Here is a 17,887-nt window from a genome sequence, read left to right on the forward strand (position 1 = left end):
TTTTTTAACATGTTAACGTCTACTGTGGCATCACCGTTGCTGTGATCCAAACATAAAAAAAAAAAAAAGTTGGGCTTTTAGTGTTTTAAAGTGTGGGGCTGAAGCAATATACTATAGCCACATTGTGCCAGTTAAATGGGAAAGCCACTGTAATGTATCCATCTCACTTGTACCTGGTAACAATGTGCAGCTCAGTCATTATTGAAATTCCTCACATATGCTCATACAATGTAGCAGCTTCATAGCCGTGTACTCAGAAAAGTACTGCAAGTTACACCGTGTCTTGCCATCAGAATACACTACTCGTGTTCTTGACAGAGTTTTGCAGACTTCCATAAAGTAGAGCTGAGCTCTTAGGCACAGAAGAGATGTATCCTGGTAAATCATGAGGGGAACGTTTTATGCTAAACCCACTCTCATATGTAGTGAATCACACACAAACATTTCTCCAATGGCTTGTGAACAAGTAAACATGGAAAAAAAAAAAAGAAACAGACAAAAAATAAAACATTGTAACACTGGAAAGTGCCTTTGAGGCTACAATTACTGCAGTAATGCACCTGTAAATATCCGCCAAGACAATCACATCTGTTTGATCCACCTTCATAAAGTGACATTGACAACTCTACAATGAAATGTCTTCTAACTGAACAGGCAGTTACTCTGATACAAAACAGTCTTCAGATCATGTAGTGAGCGTTCTTCCATGTAGAGTGAAGCAGAGAAGAAACGCGATGCAGTCGTGGGCATGTTCTGACCTAAATGACAGCGATCCTCATGTGGGCATGTTCAACAATCCATTTTGTTACCTTTAGTCTTGATCATTTCATGTATGCAAGACAAAAGGAAAGCACCAAACATCCAGCAAAGAGAATGGTAAATAGATTTATGTACAAAGTCAGGAGTCTTCGAAGATCATGCAATCTGATGATCAGAAGAGAAAATAGATTTATTTCTTGTTCTGTTAAATGGCTGCTTTAGTGTTTTTCTTTCTTTCCTTCCTTTCGTCTACTTGTAAGAGTCCAGCGAAGTTAAGAATGTAAACAGCAAAAGTATATAGGTATATATAAATCGGAACCAGCTTGGTCATTTCTTCAACGAGCTCAGAGTCTGCAAATGCAGCAGTGGGGGGTGGAGGGGTCTGCTCCTTGCTTGTCATCCCTGTGTGTGCATATAGTGTTGGGAATGTCTGAAGTGGATGGAGGAGGAGGGTCCTATTGCACCTGTGCACATTTGCTGACCCGCTCCTCGTCTGAAGTTTTTGAGATGCTGTGACTGCGCTCTGGTGGGCTCTCGCTGGGGCTGCTTGCTGTTGCCTCGTGTCCCTCTGAGTTCTCCAGCATTTCCTGAATGAGAGGAGGCATTGATCCAGGGATCTCCAGCTTTAGTGTGATAACACGTTCTGCACCTGCAGGAGAAGACGACAATTTTATTACACGGATCATTAGAATGCCTATTCCTTTACTAATGACCATGACATTTCCCTACCTGTATGTCAAGGTACACATATTGAAGAATTGGCTGTATCTTGACCTTTATTCAAAATGTTAAAGTGTACATTTTATGTTGCTTTTTTCTGGTTTATACGTTTTAAACTATTTTATATTTTTCTGTTACTATTTACAGAAAATCTTAATTTTTAAAGAAAAGATTTCATATGCGGTGCGACCATAATGCCACACTCACAGAGCAATATAGTCTTTCTGAAGAGAGAGCACAGCACAAGCTGTTTGCTTTCAGACTGTCTCTCTCATTTAAACTTCCATTCAATATGAGATTTAAATACAACATTTACCCAAATTTTATATTATTTTACATTTTAAATAACTATCATTTTTAACTTTAGTTTTGAGGTCTAACCATAAAAATTAAGACAAAACACACTGACTATGATTGCTAACCTCCTTCTGAGAATGATTGGTGTCGGGCTGTCATATTTATTCTCAGATTCTATATTTTCTGAGTCACTGATCTGGATCATGAAGGTCAGCATGCTACAGATCTACATACTGTACCTGTTTAGGGTCAGTGACTCAAAGTACTGAAGCCAGAGGATTCATAAATGCATGCATGCAGTCATGCATATTGCTGTTTTCCTGGATTGGCAGAGGTTAAGGGGTATGAGAATGATGGGGCACTGCAATCAACTGTCAATGTTTTACTAAAACAAATTATTAGCCTGTCTTTTCTCTGCTAATTCCGGTGATCATAGTACAGGGGCAGGCTTTGTTATTGTATATTTGCTATTTGCAGTATGATGGACCGAAACTGTTATAAATACTGGCACCCCATTAAAGGATAAGTGTAGAATACCTGCTAAGCCCCCCAAAAGTAGCCAACCTTGTCCCACCGCAGATGCATACCTACCTGAATCTGACAGCTGCGACTTTCTGCAATGTTTTCAGCCTATGGACAAAATCTTCTAGCTGGTCCTGCACAGTAGATCCTTAAACACTTCTATGGAATTGCCTCCTGAGGCTGTAGACATTCAGGAGATGGTCCTATAAAAGCCCACAAGGACCCACAGGCACAGCAAGCGAGATTTTGGTCACAGGGAGTAAACATTTTGGAAGACAGCAATTGTCTGATTCATAATCATATTGTTAATCAAATTCTTTAATACATCATGCTGCACTGAATGAAACAGAAATCCATATGTTATAGAATGATCAGTTTGCCAGTTATTCCCCTGTGAATGCTTGTGACGTTATTTAGCATAGCTATAAGTTATATGTGCCAGTGCGTTTGCAATATTGATTTCCTTTCACTCTCTGGATTTTTCATTCTTCAATAAAAAATCCAGGTCTCTGTAGTCTTAGCCGTATTTATAATATGGCACATGATAAAGCAGCCAAGAGTTGTCTTAGCATTTGCCCTTGAAGAGGGCTTGTTACCCACCACACAAATTCATCAGTTCCTCAACCGTCTGGCATCCCGTAAATGATAATTGCAGCCTTGAAGTCAATCCGTGGCCAGAATTTAGACATTCAATTGTTACATATCTTTATAAAGTAGAACATCAGCTTTAAAACATGTCCTCACTGACCTCAAAGTTCACAGCAAAAAAAATTTAGTTGCTTAAGATCATTCTGTCAGTAGCTCAACAAACTCTGCCCCCCTCCAATGCCAAAACATCTACTCTGTGTTTACATTAGAGATTTGAAGGCTAACAGGGTAACAAATCTATGCAGAGAGGGGAGCCAATAGAGCTGAGCTGCTGAGAGAAGGGCTTGGATGAGCTCAGTGTTTCTTCTGTGGACATAAAGGATGAATTGCTGCACAGTGTCTTCAGCTGCATTGGTCAGTAAGGCTTGTTTAGAAGCTCATTTACTGCCTGTAAAGAATATCACTTGAATTACCATAGCCTATCCATTTTGGGCATTTAGCCTCCAAAGGGAAGATGTCAGTGTGTGTAGGCAACTATGCTCAACTATGTTCCTAAGGCTACGACTACATGAGCAAGTTTAATACGTTGATATTTAGAGATGATACCCTCTTGTTGATGGTTAAATTCATCAGTAGAACATAATTTTTTTAATAGATTGTGATAAGACTGTGATAATATTGGAATCCCAATAAATGCTTTTATTGCTTGTCATACCTGTGTGCATATAGTGTTGGGAATGTCTGATATGGAGGGGAGGGGGTTCAATTGCACCAGTGTATATTTGCTGAGCCGCTCCTCCTCTGGTAATTCCTGGCTTTGCTACTTCCTGTCCCATTGACATAAAAGGAAGTAAATCCAGCGACACAGACAGCAACAGAATCCAAAAGGTTTAACCTTTCCTAATAGAAAAAAGTTAGGGGGTTATTCACAAAGCTGCCAAAGGCAGCCGAGTGAATAACTGTAAGCACCATGCAACCCAGCTGAAGTGAGCCGAACGCTGTTCGGCTACTCAATTCTGGCTTGTACGGCTGATTTCAGCCATACATCGGCTACCTTCGGTCAGCCGAAGTGCAGAAGGACTTCGACTCAGCCGATCCAACATCTGGATTGGCTGAGCTGAAGCTCCGGCAGCTCACTCGCTGCCATTCTCTCCTATTCTGATAGAGCGGCATTCTGCTTGGCACCTCCGTGGTACCAAACAGAATAGAAATTCAGTGAAAAGTCATAAAAAGGTTGAAAAAATATTTTTAAAATCTAAATAAGTAGTAAAAGTAAAAAAGAAATAAAGATATTTAAAAAAAGAAAAAAAAGTAAAAACAATTGGGCGGAGCTAGCAGTGACAGCTAGCTCTGCCCAACTGTTTCCTATTGGCCGGCACCTGCTAGAGCCGGCCAATGAACAACAACTGGGCCCAGTTGTTATTGTTTAATGACAGATCAGCGTCCCTAAGTCATTTGGAGATGCTGATGTGTCATTACAACTGCATGGAGCCAGCCGTGAGATCATGTCTGGCCCCGCCCAGCTATCACTTGTGGGACTTACGGCCGGCCTCCGGCAGGCCGTTTGCCCCGCTTCGGCTGTCACTTCGGCTCAGACGAGCTGAAGCATATGCCTTTGGCTTGGCTGAGCTGCTCGGCCGCCTTTGGCTGCTGTACGAGCTATTGTGAATAGCCCGTGCAGCAGCCATCGGGTCGACTAAACCGAAGGGCTCCGGCGGCCGAAGAGAGCCGAAGGATCAGACAAAGCTAGGGCTGGATCCTTCGTGAATAACCCTGTTAATTTATTGCTGTGTCCTAGTTGGACAGATTCTCCTTACTCCCTATCTCAGTGATACAAAAGTAAGTAAGGTCAAACCTCTTCAATGGGAATACAGGCAAAATAAAAACCTGCCAGAAGTCATAACCCTTCTCCATAATATCTAAAACTAAAATAAAAATGCAGCCACAGCCTTGGGGCCTATGATACCTAAACCCATTCCTAAGTAAAAGCAGCAATGTCAATAAAAGACACCCCCCAAAAATGCTGAATACAAATAAACTAAAAAACTCTACTTTTCTATAAAGCCAGAAAGCCTCCATGTTATGAGTAACATTATTTTATTCTGCATGACTATACAATTTAAGATTCAAAGGTCTACCTGGCTTGAGCTCTAGCTACTCTTCAGTAGAGTAAAATGGGTTATTTACTTCCATCGTCCATTTTTAAAACATTTTACTTACAGGTGATTGGGTATTTTTTGCAAGACAAAATTTCACCACATCCATTAATCTAAAGGGAAAAACCCCATTTGCTTTTCACTTTGGTTAGTGGATAAGATAAAGCTGTGTTCACTTCAACCGTGTCATCATTTGCAAACAAAACATTTTCTTTTTGTATTGTGTTTTGTTTTTATTTCACATGACTTTGCCAAGTAAACTTTCTACACTCCTTCAGCACATCATCCACAAGGTCATTGGATATACTTTACCTTTTGCACTTATGCTGCGAAGATCTGTGATCTTCATTAAAATCTTTGGAAACATGTGGGGCTTGTTGGGTCTTCTCTTCCTGATATAAATTTTCAGTGCTTCCAGTAATGGCTCTTGAAGCTTATCTACTTTAGCTGGCTCTTCAAGGTCCTGACGGTCTAGATTAGTAACAGAAAAAGTGACATGTTTCATGTCGAATATCTCGGTGAATTATTAGCACTTAACATTTCTTGACATTCAGGTCGGGTATAGCTTAGTCGGTAGATGGCAGCAGTCTACAAGCCCAAGCACTGAAGCCTTGCCATCTGGCTGAATGAATTGTGTTGCATTAGAAGAGAGCTATATTTGGCCTGCTGACATCTGAGTGCCTTTCAGGTCTAATTCTTTATAAAAATATTGCTTGGATGCCTGTTACCACATATACTCCTTCACTCCAACATGCACTATTCTCCCTTGATAGAGCTTATCTGTACTGAAACAGTTTCTATATATTACATATGGGGTACTCAAGGTTGTAAGAGCTTTAATACATTACTTGCAGCCAACCATTTCAAGCACAAGTGGAACAGCGAACGAGCACTGATTGCCTTTCAGAAGTCAGAACATAGTGCTTAGGTGAATGCTTGCTGTTTTTAACTTGTGCCTGGTACAGAACTGCTAGTAAATAGAGTACTTGCAAGATTGACCAGGATGGAATTTTATGTGCTTTTAGATCTCATCATAGACATAGACAATGAAACAATGCACACACCAATCAGATTTCAGTTTACTGCTGTCATATGAATTATATTTTTTGATAAGTTGCTTTGGGTTACTGCACTCTGCACATATCATCCCTGTCCTCTTTATTAAACCTATATAAATGTGGTGCTATCTGTGCATGTGGCTGCATGCTGACAAGTGAAATAGCAATTGGACTGAAGTTTATTTTAGTGACTTCTGGAACACATATTTTAGTGCTTAGTGCAATTGTATGAGCTTTATTTTGTGCTTTACAGCCACAAATTTCTATCTCCCCTTTTAATGAATAGCATGTCAAAATCTAATGAAGGCTTGAGCTCAGAAGAGTAGGAAAAGTCCACAAGGGACAGAATTAGTTCTAATACTAGTACTAAACTTTGCCAAACTGAGCTGCAAAGATACAGTGTACGTTTATGGATTAATTTATTCTTCAGAAGGAAAATGCACCTACTACTGTAGCTCAGACAGATATTAGCTGTCAATGAGGTGTTCTATGATCATATAAAAGCAAAAGACCACATGCTTTTTGCAGGTCACGGAATTTGGAACCGACATCTTGTATCCCTATAAACAAGTGTAGAAGGCAATTTTCAGCTGTACATTAAGCCAGACTGTGACAGACAGACATGTCATGAGTGACTATGAGTGATACCCATAACCACTAACAGGGTTATTCACAAAAGAGTGAAGAGTTTGGAGAAGTCAGGAGAAGTGAACAATCTAGGACAACATAGCTGAACTGGAAAGTGAGCTGAATTGGAGAATTTTTCCAAATCAGATATGTTGGCCTATATTGTTCACGTCTCCTGCCTTCTCTAAACTCTTCACCCTTTAGTGAATAGACCTGTAAATGATGAGTGCATAGGACATCCCTGGATAAATTCTTAGGTGAAATAAGGCAGGTCCACTTTGGAAAGCTAGGACTGGGATGGGGATGGGGTTTACACAATCAATGACTACGGCTTTAAGAAACCTGTCATGAAAGAAGTACCAGGGCAGCCACAGAAAAGCGCCTCTGTTGAAAATGCTAGTTCCATCAGCTAGTGTCCACCAGGTTGATGCTTTGCTATCAATGCCATGACTTAATGACTGAGGGCAACCATTCATGCGTTGCATGCTTAATCTGTGTCTGGCCCATCAGTACTAAAGCCAAGATCAGGCTACAAGCACTTTTTAAATGTCTGCAATAGCAATGACCATGTTTATTTCATGAAAGGGGTATTTAAATTACCCAGGAAATCATGGTTGCTGAATTATGGGCATAGTATGTGCTGTTAACACTGATACACTTCACAGGACTTCATACAATGGGTGTGTTATGAAATAAAACTTCCTAAAAACAATGCTAGAAAGAAATACATTTCAGTGGGTGATGAAACCTCCTAGCATCTACCCAAAGGTTACAGATGAACACCATGCAAACAGCTAAACAATTAGTTTGAATACATATATCGCAGGTTTTTTTTTTTGTTTTTTTTTTACCCAACAGAGACTATGCAACATTGTCCAGCCAGTCCTAACATATAGATAGTCCTGCCATACACCAGAACTAGGTTGGTGATCTCACTGTTCTCTACTGTATATAAGCATAAGGCTTTGTCACCCCCCTGACCCCCAGCTTGTGATTGGGCAGTAAAAGACAGCAACAGACCAATTAAGTCATCTTTTTCCTTCTGTCAGCATGTTCCTTGCCAACACATCAGAATAGAGTATCACTGAATCAGTATACTGACCCACCCTCTGTTGTCTGAGTTCTACTGTACGGGGTATCACAAGCGGCTGGCTAAACTACTTGGAAAAATGTTTTATATATAGATAGAGAGAGAGAGAGAGAGAGAGAGACATGTATATCTCTCTCTCTCTCTCTCTATATACAATAAATATATAGATAGATAGATATATATCTCTATAAATATATGTATATATAGAGAGAGATATATATAGAGAGATATATATCTCTCTCTATATATAAAATAAATATTTAAGGATTTTTAAAATGAATAATACATAACTGCATTAAATAGTGTTTTTAATATCCGCCTGGAGTTCAATTTTAAGTCAAATTTGCCTGTGCTGACCTTTACATGTTACCTCATTCTGTTCAAATTCTAAAGCTAGCCAATGGTCACTATGAAGGAGTAAGCATGCCACTTGCTGCCAAAAGAACAGTACTGATATGATGTTCTGGCTTTCAGATACTATAAATCTCTCCTGTTCCTTCTGTAGCCACCACTCTGTTGTTCCCATTTAAAACCAAAGGATAGATAATAGACAAATTTGAATGCACAAATGAAGGTAGAAAAACATGCATGTAACAAAAGGTTCATTGGAGACTAAATGTATGTATAAGGCAATAAATTAATGGAATCTGAAGTCTGACAGCTGATTTCAGACATTAAAACACAAACGTCAAAAAAGGTTTGAATTAATTCCAAAACTGGAACAGCACACAGGAAAGGTTTTGTTGCTCACCTTCACAAATTAAGCAGATGGCACTGAGCAGGCCAGTTTCTGTGTCATCCATTTCCAAAGGTAGGAGCTGGTTGGCAAACGTGAACACTAGGTCGGTGAGTGGACCAAACCCAGCATTGTGCATCTGAGTTCGGTTGAGTGTAAGGCCATCTGAGAAAGTCATTGTGTCCTGCTCTGGAGTATATCTTGTGCAAATTCGGAGAATCTATACAGAGACACAAAACAAGCACAGATATAAGAGATTGAGATACTATGGTGGTACTCACATGGCAGTTGGTGGGGCTGGTGAGTAGCTCTCAGAACTATGGCAAAAGAGTGAAAGATAATGCTATAAATCATTTCTGTAAAGGTGGAGAAGACTAAAGCTCATTGAACATGCATAGCTGCTAGAAACCCTGCCAATTCTGATGTAGTCTTCTAGTTCTGGGTGAAGATGGTTTGTTCATTACTTTAAATGTGACCCCAGACATCTTCAAATTTTAAAGCCCAGCCAAAACATTTTTTTAAATTACTATTGTTATTTTTGTATTGCTGTTTGTGACCATATTGGGGGAGATCTCACCTTACTTTGTGTCCTTCTGACAGCCTATGACAACAGGACAAGAAATAAAAGTACTGATTGTGACTAGGGAAGGAAAACGGAGAAAGTAAGAGGTACATACTGCAATATAACCTCGTTAGGTGTTCTATGTCTTCCCAACTGTGTCCAAAAAAAAAATTTTTTGGCTGAAGCTGAAGAGTAATGATCTCATGTCTATGAATGCCTCCAGACATTGTTGTCTGAGACAAGAGATCTTAAAGGGAATTCAACTAGCACCAGAGGTGTTTATCTGCTCCTTTCTCCTCCACATCATAAAATGCATGTTAGTGTGTTAGTGAAACTTTCCTTTTTAAACTGGACCAGAATACATTATCCATTTTTCCATTATGAAGTATTGGTAATAAACACAAGAGCATGACCTCAAACTAGCAGCAAAGTTCAAGAGTAACATTAGAAAGTATGAGGTGGAGGCTTGGAACAGACTTCCAGCAAAGGTAGTGAATCAGCCAACATAAAACAATTGAAACATGCTTAGGTTAAACATAGATCCACTCTCATACAAAAAATAAAACAGCAAAAAGACAGAAGACTCAATGGACCACTTGGCCTTTTTCTGGCATCAGTCTTCTGACTGTCCTCTTACGTCTATGACCAACCTCATAGTCTCACTTCAACCCAACAAAGGCACAACATAAATAGCATAATAAATAATACATTTTCTAAAATATCCTTTTCTGATTCCTGTACTGATGAGCAAAATTAAACATCATGTACAGCCAGGTAGAGAAGCCAGGGCCCCACAAAATCTAATTGGTTGTTCAGGGATGATGTTGGGAAATAAGAACGCAGTGAATAGAGATTATAGTTGTATCATATGAACACTGGGGTGTCAGTAATATCCAGCTCCAACTAGTTCCATAACTTTTAGATCATCCCATATTAATATCAGATAAAAACTGCATTGCAAATAGAGAAAGCATAAAAGAGATGTGGACTGACTCGTACTGATTGCAGCCCTGGAGGACTCTACAGCTGATATGAATAGTGTGCGATGCATCTTAGTTGTCACTGCCTTGTTAAACTGACTATAGATAGCAAATAATGAGTGACTGACAAAACCAAGGAACAGGATAGATATATACAATTCATTAGGCGCTTATAGAAAGTACAAGAGGGTGGCTGAAATACTGCAGTCAAGTTTTTACTAAACATAATATAAGAACAGAAGATACACCCAAATCAGAAATCATCTCTAATCGTTCACACCTAGGCGTATTGCATATGCGCGTCTGTCGCGCGACCTTCGCGTGTTTTTTTCCTGCAAATCGCGGTAAAAAAGTTGCGTGACCGTCGCACGTTTCCGAAGGCTACTTGGCTGTAGCCCAATGGAAACGCGCAACAAAACGGCCCAAAGTAGTACCTGTACCTTTTCCGGCGTGCGCCGTTTTGTAGCGCGTTAGGGACGGGCGGAAATACGCCAAGGTGGGAACGAGACCATTGAATACAATGGGATTTATATTTTTGAGCGTTTTGTAGAGCGTTCGTCGAGCGTAGAACGCGCTACAAAATGTTCAGGTGTGAACGAGGGCTTACCGTGATGACTGCTCTAAATTGCTGAAAGCTCAAAATGTAATTGATTGTTATTGCTAACTACACAACACTGTATTTAAAGGCTAAGATTACCTTTTGCAAAAATTAAAGAAATACATAATTAATAATATATTAAAAAAATCTGCATTTCTTCAATATTTGCATTCAAGCCTGGAAAGCATTGCAATTGTGATCACTGGATCACTGCAAAGCTCAGGCTTCTTCACATTCTCTCTGAAGCAGAGCTCCGTACTAGAGTTTCAGTTAGGAGAGATGGGGGAAGGATGGCTGGACTTCAAACTGCATTAAACCACTTCATACAGCGTCCAGCCATCCTCGCTCTATGTAGAGCTGCCCATATGACATGCCCATGAGAAGCTATGACATGCACATGAGGAGGTCAATTTTACAACCACAGACCCCATAAACAATGTTTTTCTCCTCCGCAGTAAATGATGTTGATGTGAATTTGCCATTCATATCATGGGGTCAATTTGGATACATGCTTAATTATCTTAATGATCTTACATGCTTAATAATCAAATAGTCACAGTCATCTGAAACTAGGAATTTCTTTTTATAAAATGTTATTGGTTTTCCAAGATAGAAGTACAAGGTAACAGCGAAGATACATGGTTTTAATCTGAAACATGAACATAATAGTTAGATATGACAATGGCACACTAAATAATTACATTTCAATGACACACTAAATATTATTATTATTATTATTGAGATTTGGTTTCCAGACATGAATGGTACAATGATTTAGAGTGAGTTACTAATACCGAGGATGACTATAATTGGGGAGGTGTCAGCAGTGAAAACAGGAAACAGAGGATCCTATATCACGGGTAGAAGGGGTAGAATAACAAGTAAAATATAGGGAGGAAATTAAGGTAAAGGGTGGGTAAAAAAAGAGGGAAATAGGAAAAAGGAAGAGAAAACAAGAGGAAAGAAGAAAAATGTGGAGGGGGCCAATGGATGGAATAGGGAAGGAAATGACTAGAGAAAAAGGAAAAGGCTTTCACCTCCTTGTGCACTAAAAGGGGACCTTCTCCTCGGGTGTTAGGCATCTCAGAATAAGAAGTAAAACCGTAAGTCAGCAGTAATTGAGCCATAGTTACCATATTTTCAGTTATTTTGCATGTTTGCCCTCTTCCCCCATTGTAATTGTACAGATAAGTCTGAAATAAAGCTGAACTCCAACCTTACATTTTTCCCCCCACTTGTAACAAGTCATCTCCTGTGTTGAAACTGTATACTCTCAATTCCCTGTAAACTTGCATCTCCACAGTTTAACCCATTGAAGTTGCAGCAGCTATACTGAGCCCACCTTTATTTCCTGTGTGAATGACCTCCATCTTTCATTAATCACTTATTTTCCTGATCCGTACGACTGTTGTCCCCCCTGCACACACACATGCACACACACAGCTATTGGCTTTCTCTGTCATCAGTCATTTTGTTCCCAAGCTTTATGTGAAAGAAGAAGAACACATCTTTGGCATCCCTTTAGCCGTGCCTGCAACCACTCAAGCAGTCAGAAGACTGCACAGCAAAAGTCTGCTGCACCGACTGGCCAGCAGAGAGAAGCAGGCACATCTAAAGGGATCCTGGGAATGCGCTCTTTCATGTAATTCTTTTGAAACAAATCCAATGCAGATTTCTGCAACCTTTACCGGAGCCTGCCGGCACCTCGTACCAAACTCGAAGCAAAGATTACATCACCGGGTCTAAAAACAGATATTTCTTGAAAAACAAAAGACTTAGATTTAAAAACATTATTGTATGTTAATGAGAAGTAGGGGGAGGAGGAAAGGTATATATGCGTACATTACACTTCAATTTTGTGCAGTGCTGCTACACTAGGCACTATAATAATATAGTATATGTGCCGCAACTGATCTTTGTATTTCCTTTTGCGAGATCATCATGTGATAGGTATCAGTGTCTGGAAACTATATATTATTGCTACGCTTTTCATTTTTTTAAATCCCTTACTTCTGCCTATGGATTTAGAAGAGATTTTGGGGGGGGTCTAAGTCTTTGGATATTTTTGGAAAAGTATTTGCAGTTAGTAGTTCAGACTTATTGACACCTTTCCATATACTGTGCCATAACCCAATTGTGTCGCAGCACATAACAGGCTACGATCACTGATGTTCTGTCCTGTCTTCATTCATCAGTAGTGATGGGCCACTGGCAATAACAGTTACACCGCATACAAAAGGTGGCAAGCAAGAAGGTCACATCACTAAATAATGCAAGGTGTATTGCTACACATCTTCATCTGCTGGCACAGCACAAAAAAAACTTTTTTAGACATATTCAATGGAAACTATCAAATCCATGAAAGGATGAGTCACTTAGAGAGTGTGTTGTTTCAATTAGTCTGAGCAGTCTGGTAGACTTGGAACTTAAAGTGAAGTGGACCTTTGTCCCCTTTGGCTAAAAATCCCATCAGTATGCAGCTGTGCATGCTGATATGAAATCATCTTACATTCATTAGTTAAACAAACATTTTCATTTTACTTACAATTTCTTGTTTTCTACTTCCTGGTTCTCTTTGGCAAACGTGATGTAATCTGTGCCCAAGCATTGCATTCTGGGAAGGTTACTTCAGCAGTGCGATGCTGGGAAATCTCATCTGTAATCTCATGAGATCTCAGGGAAATGCATTTTCTTCCCCTGAGATGATGTACATGGTCACATGTCCTAGTCACATGTGACAGAGTTCCAGGAAGTAAAGGGAGATGGATTCATCTGCCCTCAGTAAAAATGGCCACTGTGTGAAGAATGGAGAGCAAAAGAAAAACAAGGTATGCAAAGAATAAAAAGTCGGCAATTATCTATAAATATCTGTTTGTAGATTGTCATTACTAAATATTTCTAAAGGTGCCTTTTGTTGTTATTTTGAAGGCACAGGTGACATCGTCGTGCCTCACCATTGCCTTCTTGGATAGTTGGGTTCTCAGAATCCCAGGAGGATGTACTACAGCCCATTGCAGGGGCATTTTATTGCAGGATTTCACATGGGCAGCTAATCCAGTAGGCAGTGGTGAGGCATGGTGACGTCATCTGTGCCTCATAAAAGCATTGGAAGCCAGAGTATTTTTTCTTTAAATTGCCTTTGCAGGTGATTTGACTTTGGAGGTAAGTGGTTAGATTGCTGAACAGCATGAGAATCAAATCTTTGCTCCTAAACTGAACAAAATAGAACAGAACCATCTTCATTCTGAATTACAAAATCCAACTGGCCACAATCCCAGAGAATCTCCTTTTTCATTATGTCAGTGAGCGTAGAACTCCTCTTGTGACCCGTAGACTTAGCAATTTGTTTTATATTAAGAACTAGGGATGACACCGTCAGATCCATTGTAACTGGTGTATTCCGAATCCCATGTTTCAGACTTTTCTGCAAACTAGTATAGCTAAAATATTTGGACTGCTGACATGATGGAAAAATGAGGGCTGTTCAAACTATGTTTCCAGATGCTGTGTGCAGTTGAATACATTGGATTTGAGTCAAGGAATTCAGCTCTGGCAGGCTGATGAGCAAACCTGTAGTCCTTGGCCATCTGCTGATCAGATTCCAGGTAATTACTGTATGTATCTGACACAGTACCTGCATTACTGTATCACAGGTGAATGTAGACCAATATTCACCAGCCGCATAGCAAGGTATAGCAGACATATACAATGATACAAATTATAGGATAACTATACTGCAGAGTTCTTTGGCCAGAAAAAAATCATAATCGCCAAGGCCATTTATAGAGACCGTAGACCTTCTAGAAACATCTCATCCAAAACTATTACACCCATTTTCAAATGGCAGCTTTACTAAGGCACACACTGGTTTCCATTTTACTTTTAATAACAGTAATTTAACCACCATACTGTCAGTCAGTATAGATTGTCTAAACTGGTTACATAGAAATAAGTTACAGGAAGTGCCATAGGCATTTAATAGAGGGTTTGTCTTGTATGTTAGATAACACTCTTGAGAACTAAGATATTTTTTTGTTCTATCTACTACATAAAACGCAACGGCTATATTAAGTTTATATGACCGTTTAGAGCCATTTAAGAGTTTACAATGCACACTGGAAAAAAGTCCTAGTCAAGGTTTTCAGAGGCAGCATGAGGATGCTCTCTGCCAGTAAATGAGAGGTTTAGTAGGCAGCTGAACATGGGCATGTTAAAAGGTGACAAAAATGTTAAATAAACAGAAGTACCTAATCATAAGTGACAGATGTCATCATCTGCTGTGTCTATTCAAACCTCCATTTATTGTTCTGTTGTGTATAAGTCTTATTAAAGTTCAGAACCTTCTATGTATTAACACAGAGCAACTTCACCACAGCCCCCGGTACACAATGGTGGAGCACCCCACTCTCTGTTTACAGGGCCCATTCAAACATTTCTCAATACCATTGTTTAATAATCCCATTGATTGGGTTTTCTGATCACGTCTACAAATAACGGAAGGTTATATGGCTATTTTGTAATAGCTTGCAATCGTCTTCTTTTGGGAGTCCCATTATATTTCTGATTCATGTTTGATGTGGTTGTAGTATCGGCAGTAGAAGCAAATTATTATTTTTTGTACAGCAGAAAAAAGTTCAATCAACTGAACATTTCAGTTAAAACAATTGTTGATTTTATATCATGATTCCAATCTGAATTTGGATAGAATTACAGAGAACCTCATATAAAGATGTGTGCCATAAATGAAAGAAAATTCTATAAAAACATAAAAAAATATTGATATAGATATTGATGTTTGTGTGCAGGCTTTAGCAAAACCTGGAAGTTCCTGGAGGTCAATACCTCTAACATTCCTACTGTTATCTCTACTGAGCACTCTTGAGGCTTCACTTCAATTTGTTCAACCAAACCTACAGAAAAATTCAGTCATACAATTTTCAAAATGCAGGGATTGTAGTCCACATACATGATTTCTATCATTAAACCCAGATGAAGTGGGTGTGGTTTTGACCCCCTTAAGCACATTGGACACTCTACTTGAATGTCCCCCTGTTGTATCTGGATTATTTTAATTAGTGTGACGCTTCAATTCCTACAGCTAATGCGCTCACTGTTAAGTCAGGGATACAGTGGAGGACCCTTGGATTACAGAAGTTGCCTACACGTTAGCCAGATCACACATATGCACATCATTTAAAGAAGAACTCCAGGAAAAATTAACACTGCAAGGGTTAAGTGCTCATTTTTGTCTAGGGTGTAAAATAACTCACCTGAACCACAGCGATTGTATTTCCCCTGATGTCCTCAAGCCCTATACATTGAATAGAACATGATGACTCACTGGACCTTAGACCTCTGAAGCAGAGGGGGAGAGAAGTTGGAGGATTGGTCTAACAGTCGGCTGTCTCCGAGGCTTAAGTGAGTATAACCTTTTTATTTTACACCCGAGATGAAAACGAGCACTTAACCCTTGCAGTGCGAGACAGCCCCACTGCAAGGGTAAATAATATATTTTCCCAGAGTTCTTCTTTAACTACTGCTGGATAAGACACCAAGAGAATAACCACATAGGTCCAGCGCTTTCTTTCCACACTTCTACATATCTGTATACCACAGCATGTCCTATCTGCCTTTAATCACTCCTGTATCATGTCTTCGCACTCTGACCTTCTCCTGTAATATGTCTGCTGTCTCTTCTGTAGCAGTTTAGATAGGCATTCACATAACATAGCTTTGTTAAATCTAAATCAAATTGTACAGAAATCAGATTATAACATATATGGCCAGCTTTAGACAATGCTCAAGGCTTGCAGTGCATGCTGGAAAAAGTAAGTAATCAATAGCCACAGAGCTATGTATTCTAGGCTGGCTTCTGATATCCCACAGATGAGAAAGTGTACAAATGACTTTGCCCTAAAATACATAGCAATGAATTATCCTGAACTTACTGTACTGTTATTAACTATTATCCTGGCACAATTGACTGGAGAAGTCTCTTCCCGCGATAATGAGTAGTGGAAAATCAATAGCATTTTACACATTTCAGCACTAATAAAATTAGAAAATGTTATGCTTTAAAGCAGGCACAATGACTGTAAAGCAGCAATAGAGGGAAGATGAACAGCCAGCCACTGAATGAGAATTGACCTCATTATTACACTCACACACAGCAGAAATAGACATTTATGTTGTACATCTTGTCACATGGAAGTCAAATGCTTCATACTGCTATAAAAAGCCTTTTGTTGATAAGTTCAACATTTTCTTTTTTTTTTAATGAAGATGCAATCTTCCCAGGCTAATTAAAAATAGCATATGGCATGTGATAGACTAGGAATGATGCTAGTGCAGACAATCACAAGCATTTTGCCATAGGGCTTTGTTCTTCTATATCAATATAAAGGGTATTTATGAAAACCAGAGTTGGCTGGTATCCTACTGCCATTGAAAATCACCCTTCCACTTGAATGCTGTGTGAAGGCAACAAAACAGTCATATCCTACAGGAATTTATTTTCCTGGTAAAGCACACATCATGCAGTACCATTTATTGTAATGTTGATACATAACCGGAAATAGGAGCGCATTGCGACTTGGTGGATAGCTGGGCAAAATGCCAGAAGCATGGTAGCTGATATCCCTGAAAAATAATTGCAAAGATCTTTCCTCAATACAGCATTGCACCTTCCCTAAATGACTGTTGAGGACACTACATCACCTTTTACACAGGATACTAGAACCAGTTTGTATTGGAATAACGCACACTTGTTTCAACAGTACATCTCTATATACTAAGCAGGCTCCCCTGGCTTAGACTTATTTAATGAAGAACTACAGGCAAACAAAAAACTTACCCTTTCAGTGGGGCTACCCCCACTCTGCAAGGGTTAAGTTCTTGCTTTGTCTAGGGGTCTCAAATAAAGCTGTATTACTAACTTCATCCTTGGCCCTGCCGGCTCCCTCTGGGCTGCTAGACTGGTCCCCACAGCCTCTTCTACCCTGGGCTCTGGTGGTCTAAGGATCTACAGTAGACCCAAGGATGCTGAAGGACTTCCCATAGCCAGAGCAGAAGGGGAGAGAGGTGATCACGAGATCGAGGATCAGGTAAATATATCTGCTTTATGTGAGCCCCCTAGACAAAATGAGCACTTAAACCTTGCGGTGTGGGGGTAGCTTCAAGTGTTTTCTTCACATA

General features: G+C 39.6%; 1 protein-coding gene across 3 annotated transcripts in view; it reads right to left on the bottom strand.

The window, feature by feature from the left end:
• The window catches only part of RARB (retinoic acid receptor beta), a 311,193-nt gene continuing 293,306 nt past the window's right edge, over positions 1–17,887 (bottom strand). For 2 of the 3 annotated variants that reach the window (XM_018570196.1, XM_018570203.1), the window contains exons 6-8: positions 8,569–8,773; positions 5,355–5,513; positions 1–1,408 (exon numbers count right to left, since the gene is read on the bottom strand). In XM_018570196.1, the coding sequence (XP_018425698.1) occupies positions 1,215–1,408; positions 5,355–5,513; positions 8,569–8,773 (558 nt within the window). In that variant the 3' untranslated portion in view covers positions 1–1,214. The remainder of the gene's footprint in view (positions 1,409–5,354; positions 5,514–8,568; positions 8,774–17,887) is intronic. The other variant, XM_018570211.1, reaches the window with a different exon arrangement.

This window comes from Nanorana parkeri, unplaced genomic scaffold (assembly GCF_000935625.1).
Source record: "Nanorana parkeri isolate BGI_ZX_2015 unplaced genomic scaffold, ASM93562v1 scaffold37, whole genome shotgun sequence".
NCBI classification, from domain to species: domain Eukaryota; kingdom Metazoa; phylum Chordata; class Amphibia; order Anura; family Dicroglossidae; genus Nanorana; species Nanorana parkeri.